The 26604-nt window shown below is 41.6% G+C and overlaps 1 protein-coding gene across 5 annotated transcripts in view; it reads left to right on the top strand.

The window, feature by feature from the left end:
* The first annotated feature begins 661 nt into the window (after positions 1–661).
* Rptor (regulatory associated protein of MTOR complex 1) overlaps positions 662–26604 on the top strand; it is a 371772-nt gene continuing 345829 nt past the window's right edge. For 4 of the 5 annotated variants that reach the window (XM_021241190.2, XM_013078167.3, XM_004860899.4 and 1 more), the window contains exon 1: positions 662–2302. In XM_021241190.2, the coding sequence (XP_021096849.2) occupies positions 2141–2302 (162 nt within the window). In that variant the 5' untranslated portion in view covers positions 662–2140. The remainder of the gene's footprint in view (positions 2303–26604) is intronic. The other variant, XM_087208321.1, reaches the window with a different exon arrangement.

Genomic DNA, 26604 nt, shown 5'->3' with positions numbered 1-26604 from the left:
TCATGCGAACATTCAGTGAACGCTTATTGCACTCTAGGCACCTTCACGAGTTAATTTTATTCTTTCAAATGGGTAGTATTATCCACATATTATAGTTTAGGAAACTAAGACTGAGCTATTGAAGAGACTGTCCAAGGTCACAGAGATGGAAAATAGTACAGCCAAGACTATATTGGCACCAAAGCCTGAAGGCAGAGAAAGCAGAAAAGCCTGGATTTCTTCATCTGCCTTTGCTTGCTTTACTGGTTTGATGTGTGTTTACTGGCAGGCACTGCAAGGCACATTCAGATCTATCTCTCCCCTTTCTTTTCTTCCTTCCTTCCTTCCTTCCCTTCTTTCTCTCTCTCTCTCTCTCTCTCTCTCTCTCTTTCTCTCTCTCTTTCTTTCTTTCTTTCTTTCTTTCTTTCTTTCTTTCTTTCTTTCTTTCTTTCTTTCTTTCTTTCTTCTTTCTCCCTTCCCTCCCCTCCCCTCCCCTCCCCTCCCCTCCCTTCCCCTCTCTTCTCTTTCTCTCCCCCCTACCCCTCTCATTCTCTTTCAGTGTGTGAAATCCAGGGCCTCGTCTATGTTAGGCTCAATGTGCCACTGAGCTTCACCCTCAGCCCAGTGCCATTTGGTTTTATATTCCCAGCTGTACTAACACAATAATCCACATATCGTCAGTAGGCAAAATTTACTAAATTGAAGTACACAAACGAAGTAATGCAGGCTTGCCTCCATGCATAGAAACCTACAGCTTTAATTGCGTGCACATGAAGCTGTATTAAGATGGGAAGAAAATGATCAGAAAACAAAATAGATTAAACAAAAAATTGAGGGTTTTTTTTCACTTGGTTTTCTATGGAAAAATTTCAGAAAAAAATCGGGCTGGGGATTTAGTTCAGTGGTTCTGGCGCCTTCCTCGCAAGCACAAGGTCCCAAGTTCGATCCCCGGTACCAACAAAACAAAATCCCAAAAAATCGACTTGATACTGTGGAGGATTCTATGTGGGGGCACTCCACAAGCCAATCAGAATCTCTAATCTTTTGTGATATTATCAATGGTTCTTTCTGAAGTTTTTGCAACCTTTTCAAAATCTGGAAGAAACAATGTGGTCGATTTCTTTAATTTAGAAGTGTAGCTCCATTTGTAGTAGCGAAAACCTTTTTAAAAGAAATAACTGAGTGGACATAGTTTCCATGTCGGATTGACTTTGGTAACACGCATCTACTGAAAGAAAGGCGGTATACGATGACAACTAGACCGCGGTCACCAGGGCAACGGGGGCGGGGACTTCTTGCTCCCTGCCCTAGTTTGGGAAGCTCAGCGAGAACGCGCGAAAAGATTTGGTTTGTTGGCCGCGCCGTAGATCGCGGAGCATGCTGGGGCTCGGCAATATGGCGTCCTCCTTGATGTGCTGATGAGAGGAGTTTCACTGTACCTCCCAACCAAAGGGCAAAACTCCCCTGACCCAATAAGACCACATTACCCGTTTTCTCCCCGCGTCCGTGTCGCCCATTCCTCGGGACTTGTTCTCAAGCAGGAGGGAGCTACGGGGCCAAAGGCCAGGGCCAGCGAGGCCGCGCGGAGCCGGGGTTGAGGAACCGGCTGAGGGTGAGCACGATGGGCTGGTCCTGGCTCTGGTTGCAGCAGCTGAGGCGAGTGCGGGACCCGCAGGGCTGAGCGTGGCTCGACGAGACCGAGGCGCTCTGACTCTGTTCCCCTTGGCCGGAGACCTCAGTCCAGACGGCGCAGGCGGCGAATCAGCACCAGAGCGGACGGCCGGACCGTCCTCGGATCTGCTCAGGCGTTGGAGGCCGAGCAGGGTCATCGTGAGGCCCGAAGTCTCTCACGCCTTTCACAGCTCCCCTCGCAGCCCTGCTGAGAACCAACAGGCTCAGAAGCTGACAGTGGCTGGGGATCTGAGTGTGCGTGTGTCTGTGCAGAGCTCCCTGGGCTGCCCCATTTCCCATCCGCCCCCCCCCCCCTTGACTTCCCGCGCAGAGTTAAGAGATAAGAATCTCCGAACACTTCATCCATTACTTTTCTGGCTCTCCCTTTTTTTCTATATTTTATTTCATTAATTCTGGTACACACTAGTTTTTAAGGCTGGAGGTTCTCGAGCGCTTACTGCCAAGGACTCCTCCCCCCCCTCCCCCCCTGATGGAGTCCGAGATGCTGCAGTCGCCCCTTTTGGGACTCGGGGAGGAAGATGAGGCCGACCTTACAGACTGGAATCTGCCTTTGGCATTTATGAAAAAGAGACACTGTGAGAAAATTGAAGGCTCCAAATCCCTAGCTCAGAGCTGGAGGATGAAGGATCGGGTAAGTGAATTCCCACGGCATCCCTGGGACTTGTCGTTTTTCCAGTGAAGAAAGTTCTGAGCCAAAGAGTCCTTGGGAAAGCATCAGTGCTCGGCCACATGTTAATCATCTAAAAAGTAAACACCGTTTCAGACTCCAGTTTTTGGTTGAAAATGGAAAAAACTGTTTTGAGTAGCTGTTATTCACTGGCTACTGTTAATTCAAATGAAGTTTTAATTCAGCCCAAAGTTAAGTAAATTCGAAAATACGGCATTGCAAGTGTTGACACGCTTTTTGATACACTTAGTGCTGTTAACACTTGGAGGAAAGACAACTTGGGGAATAATACTTGTATCTGTGTGGTTAGTCTGCTTTTGTGGTTAGTCTAGCTTTTTTTAATGTTTTAAAAAATAGGCTGGGTGAAATGTAGAAGTCTGATATACTATGCTAAGAAACAAGATTACTGGAAAATGTTCAGCAAAGTTATTTTAAAGTTACAGTGCACTTCATCCTAGTCCTCCGAACAGTTTGTCTCATAGTCAGATTTCCTTTTATGTGGTTCTTGTTGCTGTGATTTTGATACAGAATTTCTTTTATGGAAATTAGGGAGCCGGGGGGATGATGGGTTGGAACTTGGTCCATGTCTTTTTGGGGGGGATGTCACATGGTGTTGGAGTTTGGACAGTTACTCACAAGCAACTGGTAGGAAAGAAAACAGCCAATTTGGTTGACCCTGCCCTTTGTCAACCATATCTATTTTCTGGTCTCCAGAGCACATATGCAGACATAATTTCTCTTAATGTGGTTTGTTTTCTTCCAGGCTGCTTTCATTTGTGTGAGTGGTATAAAAGGGAAAATTGGTGTTACAGTGTGTGATTTACTCTAGGCTGTATGTTTATAGATTATTGTTTTTTAGTACATGATGTCGAACATTTATGGTAATGCTAGCCAGTCAGTCACTAGAAACCAGTATTTCAGTTCTTCATTTGGTTTATTTTTAAAAGATTAGGAAAATTTGTATCATCTAAAAGCAGTTTAAGGAGTAAAATTGGTCAGTGGAAGAGGTTGTATAAAATCTGCCTTACGGATATCTTTAGTAGTAATTATATGGTTAAAATCCTTTGTAATCGCTATGCATAAGAAAAGTATTTTAAAGTAACTTTTAATTTTTTTTTTCATTCTATTTGGAGGCCTTTTTTTTTTTTTGGTACTGGGAATTGAACCAATGAGATATCCCTAGCCCTTTAAAATTTTTTTATTTTGAAACAAGGTCTTCTTGAGTCATTAAATTGCCCAGGATGGGTTTAAACTTGCAATCTTCTTGCCTCAGCCTTCTAGAATGCTGGTATTACAGATATGTGCCACCAGATGTAGCTTAGGTTGTTCTTTTGAAATGTGGTTCCTTCTGCTACCATAAACCTATTATTAAACTGTTCAAAGCAGATTAATGGAGTTTTTTTTTTTTTTTGACAATGCTGGGGATCAAACCCAGCGCCTTGCACATGCTACGCTAGCACTCTTGTCACTGAGCTTTATCTCCAGCCCATTGGATATATATTTGACCTTTTAACTTGAACATTAATTTATGAATGATGAAGATCTCCAAATAAGCTCTTCTCAGGTTAGTAATAACAACAAATTGTATTAATCGTTTTTTTTTTTTTTTTTTTTTTGGTACCGGGGATCGAACTCGGGTCCTTGTGCTTGCGCAGCAGGTGGCGAAACCACTGAGCTAAATCCCCGGCCCTGTATGAATCTTTGTAGATATTGAGACTACTATTTTGAAAAGGGCAGAGGGAAAGTTTGCTTTCTCTACCTTTTGCAAGTTGTTCAATGAAGAACATCAGCAGCTAACATTTTTAGCTAAGTTAAAGAGTCCTTGTAGTCTTTTTTCTCAGGTAGACCATTAGGGGGCCTTTTCAACATACCCTGTTAAGATAATGGTTGCAAATTCAAATGATGAAGAATTGGAAGGTAGCATGAACAAATGGAACAGGCTTAAGAGTTATAGCACAGATTCAGTGGCAAATGGCAGCAGACAAATGTATGACTCAGTGTCTGGTAGATTTTCTGGAAGAGTCAGTGAGACTTTGGGGCATACATGCCACAGCTAAAGAGACAGCTGGGTCTTGGTCTGTTTTTTCAAGAAGCAGAAAACTTTTTCTTTTTTTTTTAAAAACAATGAAGTCTTCCAGTTTTAAAATCTTGGTGCTAATTCAGATACTATAAAATACAAAGCAGTCTAACATTGCAGGCAAAAGAAACTCCATTTGTGAGACAGTTTTGGGCCAACAGGTTATCCTTTTGGTCTGCCATTGCAGTTATAGGCAGCTGCTCCAACACTGGTCTTGAGCAGCCAGGTGTCCTGGCCAACCTGTCCCACTGTGCTGGGTTGTGGCAACCTGATGGAGCAGCAGCATCTTTGTAAAGTAGCATCTGTGGGCCTGCTCTACAAGGAGCCAAACCTACCACTTCCTGGAGGTCATTTACTATCCTGTGTGCAAGCTCAGTTCTTGCTTCTCCCAGAATGTTATGCAATTCCATATACGTTTATTTTATATGTATTAATGGTTACTTGTTGGTATTTTATTTAGTGGCCTTGTTACAGATTACTAAAACTGATATCTTCACCAACGTTGACTTGCAACTCCAAGAGGTTTTTCTGTCCCTCAGTATTTGCCATCCTTTCAGTTATAGTACTTGTCCACTCTCAGTTGGGATTTGTATAGCCTTTGTTTTGAATCAGTTCTGGTTTTCAAATGCCACAATTACCACATCTTAATTACTCTTTACATTTCAACAGTTACTAGCTTGGGCCAGGGATTTAGCTCAGTGGTTCCACTGCCTGCCTCACAAGTGGAAGGTCCCAAGTTCGATCGCTGGTACCAAAAACAAAACAAAACAAAAAACCCCACAAACAAACAAAAACAATTGTTAGCTTAATATTGTTATTGTCAAATAAGTTTGTTATTTGGTTTATTCTTTGTATAGTGAATGATGCATACATGTATCAATAGTATTTTTGGCTTGTAATTTTCAAATAATTAGATATATATGAATTACAGTTCAAAAAGAATCATTCATGGACCTATGCCTAAACACAGGTATATATCTCTCCCAATTGTGTTTTACTGTGATACTCTGCAGTTATTACAGAGTTATTTTTCTCACTGGAAAGTGAGCAGGTGGGGATAATTGGTCTCTGATGCATCTCTTACCTGGAATATGTGGGATGGAATCAGGTAATGGCTTGACAGTCATTGTGGTGAAAGAAACCATTACCAGACATGCTATAGCTATGTGCATTTAGGTCCATCAGTAAACATACTTCCTACATGTATGTTGAGGGCCATTCTCAGACATGTTATATGTACACGTTTAGCATCTTGGCAGAAATGGTCTGTCTGTGTGTGTAGGAGATGTAACTATAAATTGAAGAAGTCTGTTTCTTAAATCAGTCTCTAGGTTCAGTTGCATTGCTTTGTAGACATACTTGTTTGAATAAGCTGTGGAGAAAGAGATACATTAAGCTAAGACTTGGACAGTAAAGTGTTCAGGGTGTCTTTTGAACCAAGATAGTGATATTTGTAGTCCTTTGCTAATCCCCTCTGATTCCTCAGCATTTTCTCCTCGGCTCCTGCAGTTAGACTCTGTTGTAGTCCATGGAGACTGCTTTTGATGTGGCCATCATTTGTTGCTGAATCTAAAGGTCCCTCCTCTGTCCTTAACCTGTTTGACCGCTCAGCAGCATTCCACACACAGGTGATCACTCTTATCTTTTCTCACTTGCCCCTGTGTTTACATCAAACTGTGGATTTTCTTCTTGGTCCCTGATGTCTCTTCCTCAGACTCCTTTGCTGGTTGGCACCTAAGTAGGGGGTGCCCGGGGACTTGGCCTGTTCTGAGGAGCTGATCTCATCAAGGCCCATGGTTTCAAATGCCCTCAACATGCCAGTGATCCTCACCCCAGTCTTTAGTCCTGACTACCTTGATGCTCCTGTCCCAGGTGCCTTGTTCCCTGCTTTACGTTAGTTTTCCCCATCACAGTGGAGTGCAACCACCATCCGCTGTTACTGAAGCTGCAAATCCAGAGTTTATCCATAATTCTTTCCTCTCCTGTTGCCCTGTCCAATTTTATCCGTAAAACCTATCAACTTTACCTCCAAAGCATATCTTTTATTGGATGGTTTAATTTTGTGCTGCCATGGTGATTTCATTGTAGGCAGGCTCCATCTCTTGTTTGAATGACTGCAGCCGTGTTCTGACTAGTGTCCCTACATCCATGCTTGTCCTACAACTGATTATTCACATGGTGGTTAAGGGATGTTTTAAAGGTGTAAATCAGATTCTCTTACTTCCTTACTGGTCCTCTCCACTGGCTTCCCAAGGCTTGGAATAGAATGCAAGCTCCTCTCCTGGCTTGTAATGCCTTCATGCCTGGTGCCTGCCTGCCTTTTCTGTTTTTTGGATAGTAACATGTGGAACACACTTCCCTCTAATCTTTGTTTTTTGGGGTTTTTTTTGGTACCGGGGATCGAACTCAGGTCCTTGTGCTTGCGCAGCAGGGGGTGCAACCACTGAGCTAAATCCCCGGCCCTCCCTCTAATCTTTGCACACTTGGTTCCTCCTCATCATACTCAGATCTTAGTCACTTCCTGAGGCCTCCCTGGTCACCCATCTGAAGCAGCCAACCAGGCAGTCAGGACCACCTGTGATCACTCTGTATTTCTCTGATATTTTTTCCATATTCTCTTGCCCAGATAAAAGCAAGCTTTTTATCATAAAGTGAGGATTTAATTATTCTACTTCACAGTACAGTGTTTGGTCCATGCTAGGGATTAAACAAGAATGTACCTGTGACAGAGTAAATCATTTACAGAGAACTCCCACATAGGTTACCTCTCTCTAGGCTTAGTAGCATGGTAAATTGCTTAGGGATCATTATCTCTGTGTTACTGATGGAGAAACTGAGACTTTAATTGGCTTGCTTGAAGTTATATAAGTTACAGGTTAGCAATGAGAAGGAAGCCCATTTTAAAAAAAAACCAATAAATCTAAATGTATCATAATGCCTCAACTAAAATATTTGTATTAAGTCATGTTGGGGGGGGCGGGGATTTAGCTCAGTGGCTCCTGCGCCTGTCTCGAAAGTGCAAGGTCCCGAGTTTGATCTCTGTACCAAAAAAAAAAAGTCATGGGTCTGAAACAAAATATATTGGAAGTACAGCATGGGTGGTGATGGTGATTTGGAAGTAGATGGTAGACCAACATTAACCAGGCTGAGAAAGGCCAGGGATTTAGCTTAGTGGTGCCGCTGCTTGCCTTGAAAGTGCAAGGTCCTGAGTTCAATCCCTGGTACCAAAAATAAAAATAAAAATAAAAAAAGCAGACTGAGAACAGTGCTGGAGGTATGGACTGATTCAGTCTGCTCAGCATACTCCTTATACTCTTGGGGTTTCACCAGACCCTTTCCGGGGTTCCTGAGGTCAGAATTATCTTCTCATGCTAATAGAAGATATTATTGGCCCTTTCCCCTCTGGGGATGCTGGCATCAATGGTGTAGAAGTGGTGGTGTGTAAAACTGACGTCTTAGCATGAATCCAGACATTGGTGGCAAACTGCACTAGTGGTTACTGTTTTCTTTGCTATTCACCTGCAATTAAAAAAAAAAATCCAGTCTCTGAGAATGTCCTTGATAAAGTGGTGAAAGTGTTTAGTTTACTACATTTCAGCTCTTGAGCCAAGGCTTTTTCAGTAGCTGGTGCAGTGACCTTTCTGCTGCACATGAGCCCGGTGGCTGTCTGGAGGAGTCAGAGCTGCAGACTTGTCAGCTGTTGCTTTCCCTGGATGCAGGCTGGGCCTCAGGCTGGAGTAGCTGGTGTGCATGTGCTGAAAATGAACTAGTGAGCTCCCACTGTAAGGAAAGCAACTGGAAATATTTGTTGCCAGTGAGAAAATTTGAGCTTTCAATTGAAAATTCGAGTTATAGAAATCTTATATCCCTACCTGTGAGCTTGATAGCTCCCTAATACTTAAAAGACTCTTCTGATAGCGAATATGGTGACATGAATGAGTGTGATTTTTTTTTGACTACTACAGAAGGAAATGTGTCCACATTTGAAACATCTTCATATGTCAGTGAACCAGTCTGTCCGTCTTTGTTTCTTTTCCTTTTCTTCTCTTTCCTTTCTGCCTGCCTTTCTTTCTTTCTTTCTTTCTTTCTTTCTTTCTTTCTTTCTTTCTTTCTTTCTTTCTTTCTTTCTTTCTTTCTTTCAAGACAAGAGTCTTGCCATGTAATTTACACTGGTCTTGAACTCACTACAAAGTCCAGGCTGGCCTCGACCTTGGTGGTGATCCTCCTGCCTCAGCCTCCTAAGTGCTGGGGATTACAGGTGTACTCCACCCTGACTGGCTGGTGAACCAATATTTCCAAATGACCAACACATGATAATGCAGAATCACCTATAAGCAAGTGATACATTCAAAGTCATGCCAGTGGGTTTCAGTATTCATTTATGTGTTTGCACGTGGATGGATGTTCTATTTTATATTCCATTTGGCTAGATTACAACAAAACTTTAAGAAACTACTACTTATCTGAGTTTTGATGTAATACCAGAGAATACTCTTACTTATACTTTCTGATACTCCTGTAGTTTTCAGCTATGTGTCTTTGTGAGGACAGATTCTCCTATACTTCAACCAACAAAACAAACCAAAACAAAACAAAACCTGAATGTAGAAGCAAATTATTAGAATTTAACTGTCTTTTGTAAAGCTAGATAGTAAAGAGATTTGTAAGAATGTAAAACAGTGCCACGTTTCACTAGCAATTTTTGAAAATATAGTTATTTTTCATAGAAATGTTATTTAAATATGTAATGAGTTTATAATTACTTTTAAATGAATTCATAAATATATTTTTTTCCTGTTTTAACTCCTAATATAGAAAATGTTGATAAATGTAGCTCATAAAAGAAGCTCTTGGGGGATCTCTGAGGATCTCTGAGATTATAGAGGGGCTGCTGTCAGATGTCTGAGAGTTGTGACCATGGTTAAAAGAATGTGGTATCAAACTGGAGTCAGGGAGCAAGGCCTCAGGAGGCCGGGTGAGCAGAATGTCAAGCAGAGACTTGGCCTGACAGTAGGTCAGGGCTGGAAGACCTAGTCACCGAGCTCCTCCATTCTCGAGACTTGGAGCTGCGTGGTGTTCGTGGAGCACCTGTGTGGTTGGCAAGGCGTCGCCTGATGTGCAGCCTTAACTGCCACTGTCAGGGTCTCCAGGGGCTCCAGACTTCAGTGCATGGGCAGAGGGAGTCACACCAGCACTCACTCACTCAGTAGGATCTTGTTCTGTGAGGAGAGGAAAATGGACCTAGTCTGGCAAGGAGGTGGCTAGACGTCTTTAATTCAGTTCAGCAAAGGCTGATTGTTCCCTTGCACTGTGCTGTGTCCTCCAGGACAATGTTCCCAGGAGGACAACAGATGTCAGCACCTAACTGTAATACACTGATGCGCGTGTCAGTCATGGTGTTTACGGGTGAGAATAACGCTATTACCGGGAGCACCTTGATTTCATGTAAAGAAGTAAATCATCTATGTGGAGCCACATTTATGAGCATATGCACTGTTCATTTTGAAGGAACTAACCTCAGCAACCAAAGACTAACGTAGGCTATGATGGGCAGCTGCTCTTGAAGTTAAGCTGGGGAATGCCAAATACAGATTTTTCTTCCAAAGATCTCAGTGGCTGTGGGGGTGGGGAGGGCCTGGAAAGAGGCAGACACAGTAGGGCTGGAGGTTAGGATGTGGATTCTGTGGACTTGGAGAAGGTACTGTGGTCGGAACTGTGGTTGGAATGTGGAGTTAGTGAGTGGCAGAATTTATGATCCAGTGTCAACTGTCTGGTGGTTCAGTCACTCTGTCTTCATTGTACTTGAACCATATGAACTTTCCTCAGCATGTGTCTCATGTGAATCTCAGGAGTCACAGAGAACCATCCACCTTGATTTAAAACATCTGCTTAAAAATAATGTGCCATGTTCCATTTTGAACAACGTGCTTTTGGGAAGTCTTGAAATGGATATGAACATTTCCTCCTCATTATCACCTTGTAGAATTCTAAAGCTAGAGTCTTAACAAGGTAGCATGTGGATTATATATAGATGATGTACTCCAGGTTTCCAGCTCTATCATTTTATCCCAAAGACATTAAAAAGGTACTTTGGTCATCTACAAGCCTTGTTTCAGTAGAGCTGAAGTTTGACACCTCTTTTGTTTAAATCTAATTAGAAATGTAGAAAATGCTATTCTAGTAAATGTTGGCCTTATATATTAATGCTGTAACATGTTCTTCACCCCTGAACTTGTCAGGCACGGGGAAGTGTGATTCTGCAGAGCATTTTCATGCTTTGGAGGCAGAACAGGAAACAGCCCAAGAGGAAACAGTCATTGATAACAAGTTCTAATTTTACCCAACTGTCAGTATGGTTTTTAGGTTGTGTCTTTTGTTCTTCACTAGTACTATTTTATATTTTTAGATCTTGGTATAATTTTAAACTTACAGAAAAACTGTAGAATAGCATAATGAACTCCCATATCCTCTTATCCCAGACTCACCACGTGTTTACGTCTTGCCTCATTTTTTTTTTATGGTTTTCTGTTTTCATATGTAAATACATAATATTTTCCCCTGAACTGTTGAACAGTTAGTTGGAAATCCTGTCCCCTTTCACTCCTAAATATGTGTATGTCTCCACTCAAGAGTCAGCTGGAGGCTCTGTCCCTTTTGCATCTGTGTGTGTGTGTGTGTGTGTGTGTGTGTGTGTGTGTATCTCCAAAGAACAAGGGCATTCCCTTGGGAACCACAGCACAGATGTAAAAACCAGGGCATTTATCATTGATACCTAATACTGTTACTAACCACAGTTCACATTAAAATATTGTTATTTGTCCCCAAAATGTCACTTTATTAGCAGTTTCTGCCTTTTCCCCTCTTCCAGGATTCATCCTGAGTAGCATAATTCAAGATTACATTACTTTGTGTAGTCTGCTTGAATCTAGAGGAGTTTCTTAGCCTTTCTTAGAATTTCCTCACTTTGATTTTTTTTAACTGTGGTAAAATATTACCACTTTAGCTATCTTTAAGTGCACAATTCAGTGGTATTAAGTACATTGACATTGTTGTTTGTGGTTGGTCAGTTCTCTGTTACTGTACCAAATACCAGAGATAATCAGCTTGTAAAGAGAAAAGAGTTTATTCTGGGTCATGGTTTCAGGCGTTCCAGTCCCTCATCATTTGACCCTATTGCTTTTAGGCCTATGACAAAAGAGCACATCATGTCAAGAGCATGTGGTGGGACAAAACTGCTCCCCTCATGCCAGGAAGCAAAGGAGAAAGTGGGGAGCTGGAGTCTCACTCCTCCCTTCAAGGGTACCACCCCAGTGACTGGAAGACCTCTCATTAGCCCACCTCTTAAAGTGTATCACTTCCCAATAGTGTGCTAAATCCCCATGGGCCTTTGGGGCCACTTAAGATCCAAGCTATGATAGCATTGTGCAATTTCCATCTTCCCATAGTGAAACTCCATGCTCATTAAACTTTAATCTCTCGTTCTTTCCTCTCCCCAGCCTTTGGTAACCACTGCTCCTTTATTACCCCCTCTCACCCTGCCCCACCATTTTGGGGTACAGGGGTTTGAATCTTGAGTATGCTAGGTAAGTACCATATCCCAGAGCTGCATTTCCCGGCCCTCTTTTCTCTTCTTTTTGTCTTTTTTGAAATGAAATTTTTGCTATGTTACCTAGGCTGGCCTCAAATTCACGGGTTCGAGTGATCTCTTGCTGCAGTCTCCTAAGAAGCTGGGACTACAGGCACATACCACAGTGCCTTGCTTTACTGCTGCACTGTCTATAAATTTGTTGACCTTGACGGTTTTTTTTTCTTTTCTTTTGGTTTTGGGGATCGAATTCAGGACCTTGTACTTCTGAGGCAGACGCAGTGCCACTGAGCTAAATCCCCAGCCCTGACCTTGATACTTCTAAAGAGACTGTTTGGTAGCATTTCTTTAATGTCTTCCTCATATTCAGGTTGAGATTATACCTTTTGAGTAGCCATGTGACTTTTTCATGTTGCTTTGTTCCAGTATTCTTATCTTTGCCCTTTTGATTTCTTACTATTATTAGTGGTTTTCTTGCCTTGTCATGTTTTCTCCTTTGCCCCTTTCACACGCCAGTGTTGAGTACTTTCTTACTTTCCTGCGTAGCAAGAGATTCCAGGCTCACATTTTAAACTCTCTGCTTGGTCCTGGATGCTGCCTTTCCCCAGAAACCCTGGTTTCTGTTATGAGAGTGGAATTTAGTATATGTGTTGCCAAAGTGAGCACATGAGAATGGAATTTAGAAGCTAAGATGTGGGCACCGGGTGTGCTCACTGCTCCAGGTGTGCATCACTGGCAGGCCCTCTCAACAAGAAAGGCTTGCATGGGAGGTTGATTTTTATTTCATGTTGGACACCATGAATGCACAGAGGTAGCTTCAGTGCCACCCATTACCACTGGCTACCTACCCTCTGCTCTTCTCTCCTTGCTTGCCACTCCTTCCCACCAGTGAGAAGCTAGCTCCATGGTCCTTATTTAATCATTTGCCCAAGCCGGGAGTACAGAGGAAGTCTCAGAATTGCTAACCCATAGCACTTGGGAGCATATTAATTTACATTTAGGGTTTGAGGCAAACTGTACATACAATGAACTGCACAAACATGAACTATTAGTTTTTGCTATTAAAAACAAATATTAGGCTGGGTGTGATGGCTCATCCCTGTAATCCAGCACTTGGAAGGCTGAGGCAGGAGTGTTACGAGTTTGAAGCCATTCTTGGCTAGCTAGAGAGTTCAAGGCCAGCATGGATGAAATAGTTAGACCCTGTCTCAAAAACAAACAAATAGACAAACAACAAAAATTACCAGGGTTTGTCAATGTTTTGTGCGGAAATCATTGTTTTAGTAAACATTTAATACCATTTACATAAGTGTTCTGGCACTGAGCTTGGGATGGTGTGGGACATAGGGACATGAGACATGATTGTGGGTCTTGAGGAACTTATTTAAAAAAGTGACATCCTTGTAAAAAGTCAAGGAGAAACACGATGTGGTAATTGTCCCTCTGCAGTGAGTGACAGGTAGTGGTTGAAGGAATTCTGCCCTCTAGACATTTATATGGTGTCTCTTATCCACAGGGCATTTTCCTGAGCCCTATGCTGGTGTGGTAGGGAGTCTGTGAAAATCACTGCGTTTTGGTGGGATGGTTGGGGGTACAAGGCAGGAAAAGGGCAGTTGATTCTCAAATAATTGCTCCATAGACATTAGTAGTTCAGATAATACTTATTGAGAACCTATGTGCCAGGCACCATGCTAAGTGTTGAAGATGCACTGGTGAATAATCTCTTCCTTCTCCTCCCCTCCCCTCCCCTCCCATCCCCTCCGCTCCTCTCCCCTCCTCTCCCCTCCCCTCCTCCTCCTCCTCCTCCTCCTCCTCCTCCTCCTCCTCCTCCTCCTCCTCCTCTTCCTCTTCCTCCTCCTCCTCCTCACCTCACTATATAGTTCAGGCTGGCCTTCAACTTGCTGTCCTCATGCTTTAGCCTTCCAAGTAGCTGTGATTATTGGCTTGTGCCACTATGTCTGTTCATAATAAAAAATTATAACAAAACTTTAACATTTTTTATTGGAGTAACTCAATTCCTTAAAAACATTTTTTCCTTCAGATTACAAAATAATATTAAATATTTGGAAAATATAAAGACATAATGAAAATAAAAATATATAAAATCCTATTATACCACTGTTAATATTTTGATGTATTTCCTTTTTCTCTGTCTTCCCTTTTCTCCACTCCACAAACCTGGATTATCTTTTCCATGTTCCGTGTTTATAGTTCTGAATTGCAGAGAGCAGATAGCAGTCACCCCTCAGTATCTGTGGGGATTGATTCCAGGAACTCGCCTCATGGATACCAAAATCTAAGGAAGCTCAAGTCTCTTATATAAAATGATGTAGATCTGCACATAACCTGTGCAGATCCTTTATTTAAATTATCTCTAGGTTACTTACGATACCAAATGCAGTAAGTATTTGCTATGTAAATATTGTTCTACTGCATTGTTTAGGGCATAATGATAAGAAAAAAGTCTCTACATCTTCAGTAGAGATGCATTTTTTAAAAGAATATTTTTGTTCTGTTTGATTGAGGTGTTGATGCAAAACCTGAGGATATAAAGGCCTAATCAAATATATTTTTGATAGTTTGTTTCCCCCCTGTGGTACTGAGGATTGAATACAGGCCCTTGTGCATGCTAAGTAAGTGCTTTACCACTGAGCTACACCTCCAGCCCTTCTGACTGTATTATATTTTTGATATCTTTACCCTTGTAAGAACTGAGGCATGATAATAAGATACACACTTGCGAGTTACCACCTCACTTGAGAACTGCTCCTGCAGCTGTTGACTCTTTTTTGTTGTTTTGTTTTTGTGGTACTGGGGATCAAACTCAGGACCTTGCGCTTGCAAGGCAGGCACAGTGCCACTGAGCTAAATCCCCAGGCCAGCTGTCGACTGACTCTTAACATTTTTCCTGCCTCTGGAAATCGCAATAAGCAAGGCTTCATTTTAAGTAGTACTTACGGTGTGTTAGACATTGATCTGGCTTTCTATAGTAGCAGTGCATTTAGTTTCCATAACAACTCTGGCATCAATTTATTTATGATTGGGGAAACTGAGGCAAGAGAGGTTAAATTATTTGCCAGAGGTCACTGAGCTCATGGGTGGTGTAACAGACTTGAAGCTGGTTGTCTTCATGAGTCTGCATTATCTGATTTTGGAAGAATATAGGTGTTAATGGCTAAACCTGGCAGACAGCAGTTATACCAGCTCCTTAGATGTACAATGTGCATTCACCTATTTGTCCCTTGTTTTTTGATCTTGTAAGTACCCTCTGCTATACCAGCTCCTGTGGGAATGGTAAGGGTATAGACCAGTGATGGAGAACCTTTCATAGCTTTCAGTGACACAAATAGCCTGCTGTGGCATGTGTGGCATAGATTTCCCACCACTGGTATAGACCCGTAACCCTGGGTAGAATTGTAAAATATACCTACAGACTTGTGTAGTGGACGCAGTACACGATCTTGAGATATGTGTACAGTTGCTCGGGACTGTGTTTCACTCAGCCCATGAGGGTTTGCAGAAGAGAAGTGGGGTGAGGAGACAAGACCTGAGCTGGATCCAGAGAGTTGGGAGAAGATTGGCTGGTTGCAGTGTAGAGGGAAGGACCTGCCCTTGGGAAGGCATGGGGTCCAGTTAGGGGGAGGGAGGACTTTTTGAAGCACAGTAGGAGATGGCACTCTTACCTCTGTTCCACTTCAATGAAATTTACTAAAAAAGTAAACATTATAAGGGAGATAATTAATGTCCTGATTTAGCTGAGTCAAAATATGTGTCTGGGCTAGGTTAGTCTCCAGCTGCAGGTGGGCTGGGAGCTGCTGTTTTCAAGGGAGATGTGAAAACAGAGCCATCTCCTGTACTTTTTATTTCTTTATCATCTGCATTAAAGAAAAAAAGCATGGGACTGGGAATTTGCTTCAATGCCGCTGCGCCTGCCTTGCAAGCACAAGGTCCTTAGTTCGATCCCTGGTACCAGAAAAAAAAATTTTAAAAATTTTAAAAAAGCATGGATCTGTCTAATCCTGCCAGCCACCTCAGAAGGCATGTCTTGTTACAGTTAAGTAAACTGAGGCTATTTGGAGAAGGCAGCTGCATGAATTCTTTGGCTGATAAGTGGCAGAGTCAGGCGTCCAAGCCTTGTGCTCTGACAACTTCTGATTGAATATATGATGAATGTTTAAGTTAAATTTATTACAGTAAAGACATATTGCCACTAATCCTGCTCAAAGTACTCCCCCTCAGTTTGAACACACTTATCTTTGTTCTTGCCTCAGTGTCCTAAATTGATTCAAAGTGTTTATTTTTCAAGTCACTTTCACTTTCAGGAAGAGCCACAAGGTGTAAGATCCTGGTGGATAAAGTGAACGAGGACGCACGGTAATGTTTTACAAGCTGCCTTTCTGTTGGATGGCAGTGCAGCATCAGCAGTCATCATTTTGACCACATCTCATAAGGACATGAAAGAGAACCTCTAGAACTGCTTCAGAAAGTGACAAGAGTGATGGAATAAATAGTGTGCTTGAAATGAGAGGCATATTTTGAAGGAGGATTAATGGCAGTGTGTCTTTCTCTGAAAATGCCCCTGCAACCATTCACTGTATTTTTGGTCACACTTTGTAGAAGTGCTGGTGTCACAGTGTTCTTACTGATGTTCAGGATGCAGCTTTTGTTGAGACTCATCATGGTGTAAAGTCCCTTCTTACCTTGAGTCAGACAATCTTGATGGAGTTTTGTTTTTCCTGAGAATTGAAAGCTTTAGAATCTGAGATAATGGACTTTGATGTCTAACTGACCTTCATCCAAACTTTCCACAGCTTTCTAGCTGTCTGTTTTTGGTCTTAGTGTTTGCGTCTGCAAACTGTCTAAGACTACCTACCTCGGCACAGTTGTAGGGAGTCCATGGGATATTTGTGAAGGACCTGGGACTGCTTGATACATATGTAGTTAAGGGCCCAGTACTGTAAGTCCCTGACTCATCACTGTTTGTAAGTAAGATTCATTTTTAAGTCCAACAAAGTGAGTCTTATACCTTTGATACAAATATATAGTGTAAAGCATTAAAAAACCAAATATAGGCACACACAAGTACTGTAAATGAACATGGCAGGCACGTGAGCTACCTCTGAGATTTGTTTACATCTATGAATGTTCATAATGCAAGGTCCATTGGTGTCTGTGAAAGTTTCTAACTTTGATATGTTTGTAAGTTGGGGAATTACTGTAAATGGTTGTCTGTACTGTTCTGAGGAGCACTGACTTGAGCTTCTTTGTACAGTATTTTTGTCCACATCCTCACTGTGGCCAAGCTAGTCAGGTCCATCCTATTTTTTGTGTGGGCTTAGATATTGCAAGTGATTGAATATCTGGTAGATTTTGAACAGAAGCCTTGCCCAATTGAAACAGTAGGCTGTGCGTGGAATTTCCATCAGTTGGTGAGGGGCAGAAGTGGTTCAGCAGTCACCATCCTAGTAGGAGCTCCAAGCTGGGCAACTTGGGTTTCTTCTCTCTCCCTTCTTCCTTCCTTGTCTCTCTCCCTCCCTCCTTTCCTCTGTCCATCCTTTCCTTCCTTCATAATGACTGCCCTTTTCCAGCCCAAGACAGTACAGGAGCCCTCCTGAGATCTGTACTCTACACGACCATGTTGAATGAATTTCTGGTAAATGTTATAGATGTATCAAAAACTAGACTTTATGGCACATTTTCCATAAATCAATAGGAACACTCTACCGAAAAAGAACCAATTCTTGCAAGCCATCATGGCAAGTATTAGGTATCCAATAATAGCTTTCACATTTTCTTTAGAGGTCAAGCTCATTTCATTCAAAACAAGTATTCTCTTTAAAACAGTTCTGGGAATCTATCAGATCAGACTAGGGTGGAGAGATCGTTATTTTCCCTTCTTTCTGATGAAGTTGCTACAAAGGTCAAACTTGTTAATTCCTATGCTCTGTGGTCTGTGAGAAATTTTCTGCACGCGTCCTTCTAGAAGCCTTTTCTGTTGTTGGTGCATCTCTGACTCTTCTGCTCCGTATTGGTCCCTACTCCAGGTGGGACCCAGGCCCAGGTAAGCTTTGAGGTAGAAATCCTTCAGCTCTCATGTGGAGTGAGGTGTGGGGGATGACCAGAAGTTGGGACCTGGCCAACTTTGGAATTGGACCTGAAACCACATTTCCTGCAGCCTGCATTTGGGTCTTTGTCTTCTCATCCTGCTTGCTAGCCTCCTCCTTTACTCTGTACAGTGATTGCCTTCTCTGATAACTAAACCTAGGACCGTGTTGCTGTGTTCCAGAATTGAATTTCCTCTGCATTCTGGTTTGATTCATATCCTTCTGAATTTCTATTTGGTGCATGTGCTTGACTCTGCTTCAGTCCTGTAATGAAAGGTATCAAGCGATGGCCACTGAGTGGCCCTGGGCTGTAGGTGCCGTCCTCACCGTAGATGCTGTCTTGGAGCCCAGGTGTCAGAAGGGCACCTGAAGGCCAGAGTGGACGTGGAGCTTGCTTCGTTCCTCTGGCCCAGATCCCTGACACTAATCTGGTGCCACTGAGTAGGACTGGATGTTAGCTCCTTGCTCTACCTTTGCTTATGGTGACCTCTCCCTGGACATTTGTGTTTACGATAGAGGCAGTAGTGCTATATTAATGTTCTGTATTGCTGTTCTTAATTTTAGACAGTGGATCCTAACTTATAATCTATTTTACTACCATATTAAAGTTACATATACTATAGTTTTCACTTAACTATATATTTCTGAGAAATAATGCTCAGATTATTCCTGCTGGAGATGAATTTTCTTTGAGAAATATTTTATGTTAATTAGATTATGGTTGACTCTGTAGATGATCTTTTGCTGTTTGTGACTTAGAGATGTGGTTTGAAAGTAGTATGAGCATTTTCAAAAAATGAAATGACTATGCAATTGTCTATTGAATTATGAAACTATTTTAAAATCTGGGAATAATAAATCCAAGCAAATATGGAAACTGGCTTTATCCCAATTTTCTATAAGAATGTTTATTGCAGCATTCATTCACTACTCACTTTATATTTATTTACTTTTTTGGTACGGGGCACTTTATATTTATTGAGTAACCTACAAATGACCCAGTGCCCATCAGCAGAGAAAGGAGTACTTAAGCTGTGATGCATCATACAGTAGATTTCAGTGCCAGCAGTAAAGACAGTGGAACTGTATTCTAGATGTGCTGATATGGGGGGTTTCCAAGATGCATCGTTAATTAAAGCCAAACAGGGCACTAAATAAATAATATGGCATGATCCTATTTGTGTGTTTTAAAAAAATATATACATACAAAATAATTGTTCATCTGTGTAAAAATTTATAGAAAGATATACATTTATAGACATGGATGGTAGAGAGAGAGGATAGAATTATATTTGTAAAAATTTGCATTTCCTCTACTGCAGCCCTCCCCCACCCTGCCCCCAATGTTGGAAATCAGGCCTAGGACCTCACACAGGGTAGGCAAGTGCTCTACTACTGAGTTCTATCTCTAACCCGTGTAGTTTTTGTGGGTGGGTGTGTGTGGGTGGGTGCTGGGGATTGAATCAGGACCTTTGCACTGAGCTACATCCCCAGCCCTTTAAAAAATTTTAATTAATTAATTTATTTTTAATTTATTTTTTATTTTATGCTTTGAGACAGGTTCTCACTAATTTTCTAAGTTGCCCAGTCTGGGATTAAACTTTTTTTTTTTTTTTTTTCCGTACCAGGGATCAATCTTTGGTCCTTGGCGCTTGCGCAGCAGGCGGTGAAACCACTGAGCTAAACCCCCGGCCCTCGGATTAAATTTTTTTTTTTTTTTTTTTGGTACCGGTGATCGAACTCGGGTCCTTGTGCTTTTGAGACAGGCGGCGGAACCATTGAGCTAAATCCCCGGCCTTCTGGGATTACATTTTTGATCCTCCTGCCTCAGCCTCCTAGAGTGCTGGTGTTACAGGCATGCGCCACCATGCCTGGCTATAATTTTGAAAACCTGAACGATTATTTCAATATTAGTTAAAAAAAGGTAACTCTATGACAGGTCCTTTGTTGCTTATTAGGTGTTCCTCTTTAATTTTTGGGGGGTTTACAGTCTTGCATCTTTAACTTATTACAGCCCACCTGCTAAGGATGTCACACCACTTCCCTGGTGATGTGAGAAACATGCGTTTTTAGCTTTCATTACTTTGTGTAGCTTTGCGTGAGAATGTGGGTATTCCTTCAGCCTGAAGAACTTCAGCATTCCTTGAAGTAGTGGTTTACTGGCCTGATGTTTTCTCAGCTTTTGTTTGTTGAGGATGTCTTTACATCTCCTTCAATTCCAAAGGAGAGTTTCACTGGATGTGGAATTCTGGGTTGGCAGTGTTACTTCTAGCACTTCAAAGACTTGGCTGTATTGTCTCTGGTTCATTTTTTTCCCCAGGAGCAGGGGTCACTTCTCACTCTTGTTTTTGTCCCCCCTCCTTTGTAACAGGTACCTCTCTCCCCTCCAGCTATTTCTTGGATTTTTCTCTTTATTATCGGCAGCTAGTTATTTGATTATGTGCCTTGGTGTAGTGTTGTCATTAGCTTGCTTATGGCTCGTTGAGATTCTTAGGTCTGTAGAATTAGAGTTTTCACCAGCATTTTGAAAATGTACTGCCATTATATTTTCAGCTTTTTTCCTATTCTTCCTCTGGCACCTTCTCAAGTCTTCCAGTTACATTTATTTTAGGGCCTTGCTGTTGCTCCCTGGAGGCCCCTTTTCCTATGTGCTTCAGCCTGGCTCATTTTTGTTGTGCTGTCTTCACGCTTCTTCAGTATCTGATGCGCTTTTATCCAGCTCATCCCATGTACTTTTCATTTCAGAAATCATATTTTTCTCCTCTAGAAATTCCATCTGGGCCTTTATAGTTTATATTTCTCTTCATTTTTTTTGGTACTGGGGATCAAACTTGGGACCTTGCGCTTGTGAGGCAGGTGGTGGATCCACTGAGCTAAATCCCTGGCCCTATATTTCTCTTCTTTATGTTCACTTTTTCCTGTTAGTCCTTTTACACATTCATAACGCTATTTTAAAGCTCTCATCTGTTATTTCATCCTCATTGTCATTTCCAGTTCTGTTTTTGTTGATTGAGTTTCTTTTGGTTATGGATCACATTTTTCTGCTTTTGCTTATGTCTAGTAATTTTGATTGGATGATGGACCACAGTGATGGTCTAGTGAATGTTGCATTGTTGAACAGCTGGCCGTTTTTGTCTTCAGTGAAACAGCAGCATTGAATTGTGTCCTGGCAGGAAGTTCATTTACTTCTTGATGAGCTTCATTCTTTCAAGGATTGTTTTCTATCTCTTTGAAAGCATATTGAGGTCAAAGATTGGCAAATGTGACCAACTGTGGCCCTTGCTTATTTTTATAAAAAGTCTTTCAGAACATAGCCATATCACTTATGTGTCATCTGTGCTGCTTTGGCGCAGCAAGGGCAAAGCTGGGTTGGCCCATGAAGCTTGGACTATTTACCCTGCCCTTTGTGTAGAAATCTGAGGACTCTTACCTAGAGACGCCTACACTCTTGGTCTAGGTTAGCTCTGAGCCCAGCCGTGGCCTTGTTGCGGTCTCTGCTGGATATGCTGGGTCTCGGCTGGGTATTTATTTACCAACCTAACTCTCTTTAATTCTGACTTCTTGGAACCTGTATTTTCCAACCACTTGGCTTCCTCTTCCCCAGCAACTGTTGTTTGCCTGGCTTCTTGGAGTCTCACCATCAGCATGCTTGGCCTAGCATGCAGTCAGGGACCCGAGGGACCTCTATAGGTTTCTGGAGCTCCTTCTCTGTGAACACTCCTCTTGGGTACTTTGCCCCACCAATTTCAGCTGCCTCCATGAACTCTGGTCTCTATCTCCTTAGCTCAGGGCCCTTTCATCCTTTCTTAGGCCCGTCTTCCCATGCAGAAAGCTCTGGTGACTGTGGGGTTCACCTCATTTGTTTTCCTTCTCAGGGATCACATTCCAGCATGGCATGTTGTCCGATGTCTGAAAAGTATCTTATATCTTTGTTGTTTTCTAGGCATACCTGGTGGAAACGCTAGTACTACTTATTCTATCTTCCCTGGAAATGGTGGTCCCCCTAGTGCGATAATGAAGAGCCAGATCCACTTCCTATTAAATAGTTGACAGTTGATTCCTTATAATTAACAAGTTGTTATATATTGTACTTGTTCTTTTGTTGGACCTAGCTTTTTCCCCCAGTGGAGTTTTACTTTTCAACTTACACTGTACTGGCATCAAAGTTTAAGACTACTTGGTGTACAAATCAGTAGCGCAGATTACAGTCTGGAGGAGTTCAGCATGCATGGTCCCCAGACAGGCAATCTGCAGGTCGAGTTCAGTAGAACGTTTCTCTCCACACAAGCATTTGCCTCTCGTTTGGGCTTTGTAAAGCCAGGAAGGTCAGAGGCAAAACTGAAAAGGCTGTTAAACGTGCAGGAGGATTTAAGCTTTAAGAATCAAATCCTCTCCCTGTTGGTGTTACATGTCTAAACTGGGCACTTTGTCACGCAGTCTTCTGAGTTGACTTGTGCTTCGAGGGCTTAGTTAATTATACAAAATCCTCTTTTGGCACCAGCAACCTTTAGAGCCCTGCGAGGAATTGTCCAGCAGTGCTTTTCACTCACCTCCTTTATTTAGGGAGACCTTTTCTTGACTTAATTTTTTTCTTGTTTAAGACTATGGAACGTGTGTACAGTTCCACCGATATTTCTAGAGACTATTTCAGGACCCTTGCTCTGGTCAGGAAGGGACATTGCAGCACCTTGAAGTCCTTCATGTGTCCTCTCCTCATCACTACTACTCTCTCCCTCCACCAGGCAAATATTGCTTTCGTTTTTCGGTACTAATTATTTCTTCTTTCCTCCCTCCCTCCCTTAATTCCTTCCTTCTTTTTCCTTTTCTTTTTGGCAGTGCTGGAGATTGAACCTAAAGCCTTCACAGTGAAGACTTTTTCATTTTTAAATTTTGAGACAGGATCTCACTAAGTTGCTAAATTTTCCAGGCTGACCTCTCGCTTGTTTTCCTCCTGCCTCAGCCTCCCCAGAGCACTGCGATTACAGAGTTATCCCAGCTATTTTTTCACTTTTATTAATGCTTTTTGTACCTGTGCATGCATCTCTAAAAATTGTACTTCAGTTTTGCGTACTTTGAAGTTTGTAAAAATGATAGACTGCATTTAATTTTTGTATATTACTCATTTCTTTAATATTTATAGGATTCACCCAAGGTGTTGAAGATATGTAATTAATTCATCTTCACTTCTGTGTAAGATCTCATTACATGTGTGTATTACTATTTATCTTTTTTTTTTTTTCTTGGTACCGGGGAATCTAACTCGGGACCTTGCGCTTGTGAGGCAGGTGCCGGAACTACTGAGTTAAATCCCCAGCCCTGTATTACTATTTATACTAACATTGCTACACAGTGTTGAAATGAGCATTTTTATGTATATTCTGCTGCATAAAAATAGGCATAGGGTACAAGGTAATTGCATGTTTTCTTTTTTAAAAAAATGCCTGTTCAGGTCTTTTACGTATTTTCCTGTTGAGTTGTCTTTTTCTTACTGATTTTGGGAGCTTTTATGTATTTTGGAGATGTATAATAAATACCTTTCCACTCTGAGGCTTGTTTTTTCATGAACTTTGTAGGGTCTTTTTATATTTCAGTTTTAATGTGGTCACATTTGTCAGGATTTCCCCTGAATAAAGGTTATTGTTTTTCTGCTTTTTGTTTAAGAACTGTTTTCTTACCTCTAGAGTGTGAAGGTACAGTAATTTCCTGTGTTATCTGTGATTGTTGTGTACTTTGCCTCCCATCTTGAAGTCCTTTATGTATTTAGTGCATGGTATAAATAAGGTAGGGATCTAGTCTCCCCTTTTTCCCAGTGGATACCATGTTTTCTTAGTAAATTTTGAGGAAAGCTTGTCTTTTTTCCTTGTTTCAGTGTTCTGTAACATAGGAAGCATATATACATATGTATGTATATACACACACACACACACACACACACATTTGAGTCTGTTTGGGGCTTTCTCTTTGTTCAGCTGGTCTGTCTTAATTACTGGGGCTTTATAGAGAATTGTGTGAAGGCAGTCTCCTCACACTTGCCTTCTTTGACAATGTCTTAGCTCTTCTTGTTCTTTTGTACTTCACATGAGTCTAAGAAGTAGCTTGTCAAGTTCAAAGAAACGAAATCTGTGGGATATTTGATCGAGATTGCACTGAGCCTGTACATCAGTTTGGGGAGAATTGGCATCTTTACAATGCTGAGGCGTCTAGCTCACAAGCCTGGTATTCCTCTTATGTATGGAGGTGTGTGGGTCTTTTTTTAATTCCCCTGAATAAAGTCAAATGCTTTTCCTTGTAGAGGGGCTGCCTGTCTTTGGAGGAAGTTCTTAAAGGCTCTTGATAATTGTCTTGATGCTGTCCTAAATGACACCTTTAGTTGTTTTTGGTTTTTGCTGGGGTATGAGGATACAATTTTTTTTAAACACAGATTTATTTTATTTAATTTTTTTTTTTGGTACCGGGGATCAAACTTGGGACTTTCTGCTTGCAAGGCAGGCCGTGGAACCACTGAGCTAAATCCCCAGCCCTGAGCATACACTTTTTTGGGTATGTTTTCTGTGCAGCACTCACATCTCCATCTCATGGGAGCCCAGCTCCTCGCATGGAGCATGCCAGGCTGCTGGGGATATGATGTGAGTGAGTGTGGGCACAGTGCAGCAGTGCCTGTTTTTTTTTCTGGTCTTGATCCCATTCCACAGCCGCAGATCAGGAGGCCACAGGAACCAAGGTGGATCACTGACTTCTCACGTGGGCCTTCTCCATGTCTTCTAGGTGTGTGTCAGGAGAATCAGATCTGTGAGAAACCACAGCTTGGCCTCAGGCAGCTTCCAGCTTCCTGTTAGCTGAGTGGCAGTGAGTTAGCATTCAGGCTTGGACGAGCAGCTTTGCGAGCGCCAAAGAGCTTACCAGTTAAGCTAGGTAATCCTAGTGTTCTTGGAAAAAATTTTAAAACTTGTGATTTAGGCTTTTAAAATGACTTTTGTTTTTCCTTTTTCAGTCATTTTTGGTAAGTTACATTTTTAGGTGATCATCTAGGTTTCAAGTATGTGGCTATAGAGTTTACCTGATACTCTAAGTCTCTACGAGCATAGTAATGGTCCCTTCTTGCTCCTCACTTGGAGGGTTTGTGCACCCATCTTTTTTTCCCAATGCTTGTCAAAGACTGCCCATTTCCTTTGACATTGTCGATGCTCTACAGCAGTGGTGGTGAACCTATGGCACACATGTTATTTGTTTTTCTTTTAAGACAAAAGATGTGAATGTGCGAGTTGTTTTCTCTAAATTAAAACCCCAGTATTCAGGTTTAATTGCATTGTTGGCACTTTGTGGTGGGTTTTGGGTTGCAGTTTGGGTACTCGGCTCTAAAAGGTTCACCAACACTCCTGTACAGTACATTCATTAGTATTTTGTCAATGTATTTTTTAGTCTGATTAGTTCCTTCTTTCTGCTTTTCTTTGCCTCTCTGCCCATTCTTTTTCCTGAGTGCTGGGATTACAGGCATGGGGCACCATGCCTGTCTTGAGGGAGATGTTTTTGAGATGGATAGATACTTACCCTTTTAGTCTTTAGCTATTTTATTTGATTTTCCTAATACATGTATTTAGTTCTAGGAATTAATGCTTAGCTGCATTCAACACATTTTGATATGTAGTATTTTTGTTATTTTTCATTTTGGATTGCTTTCCATCTTCACTTTGACTTCATTAATTTGTTAGTTTAAAATGTAATCTTTAAGCACAGAAGAATTGTTCTAGGATTTAATTTTGAGTTTCTAATTGCATCTGGTCAGTGAATATCTATTTCAGCAAGGCAGTGACGCAAGCAGTGCCCATCTAGGGGGAGCTATTGACCTTATTGTCACATGCAAATGGTGCCCCCTAGTGTTGAAGATGAAAGAGAGGGGGAGAGAAAGAGGGAGAGAGAGAGAGAGAGAGAGAATGAATGAATGTACAGATACTGAATTTCAGTCATTGAAATTTACTGAGATTTGCTGCATGACTTGCATTTGGTCAATTTTTGTGAAGTGTGTATCCACCCTTGCTGGATACCACATTCAATATGAGTCCTGTAAGTCTAATATTGTATCTTTGGTGTACAAACCATCTCTGTCTTTATTGATTTGTGACTGTCTATGAATGACTGAGAAAAATGTATTAAAGTTCCTCACCATGATTGTACACATGTCTAATTCACTGCACAGTCCCATTTGCGCTATGTTTATATTTTGAGACTATCCTATCATGTCCTTTAAATTCAGAACTATGGGATATTTTTGGCAAATTGGTGTCTGTGTTGTTGGGGAGTGACTCTCCTTACCCCTAATGATCCCTTTTGCTTTTGACTCTTTGGTCTCATTAGTGAGCTTAGACCAGTTTTCTTGTGGCTGGTGTTTGGACTATTTATCTATCCCATTATGTAGGTCAGCCTTTCTGTATCCTTGTGTTTCATTTGTCTCTTGTAAACAGATTGTAGTTGTATTAAAAAAATTCAGCTTGATTTTTACCTT

The sequence above is a fragment of the Heterocephalus glaber genome, unplaced genomic scaffold, assembly GCF_053883595.1.
Source record: "Heterocephalus glaber isolate CG9 unplaced genomic scaffold, H.glaber_assembly_v1.0 deba00000937, whole genome shotgun sequence".
Taxonomy (NCBI): domain Eukaryota; kingdom Metazoa; phylum Chordata; class Mammalia; order Rodentia; family Bathyergidae; genus Heterocephalus; species Heterocephalus glaber.
This window is presented reverse-complemented; position numbering and strand designations above follow the sequence as displayed.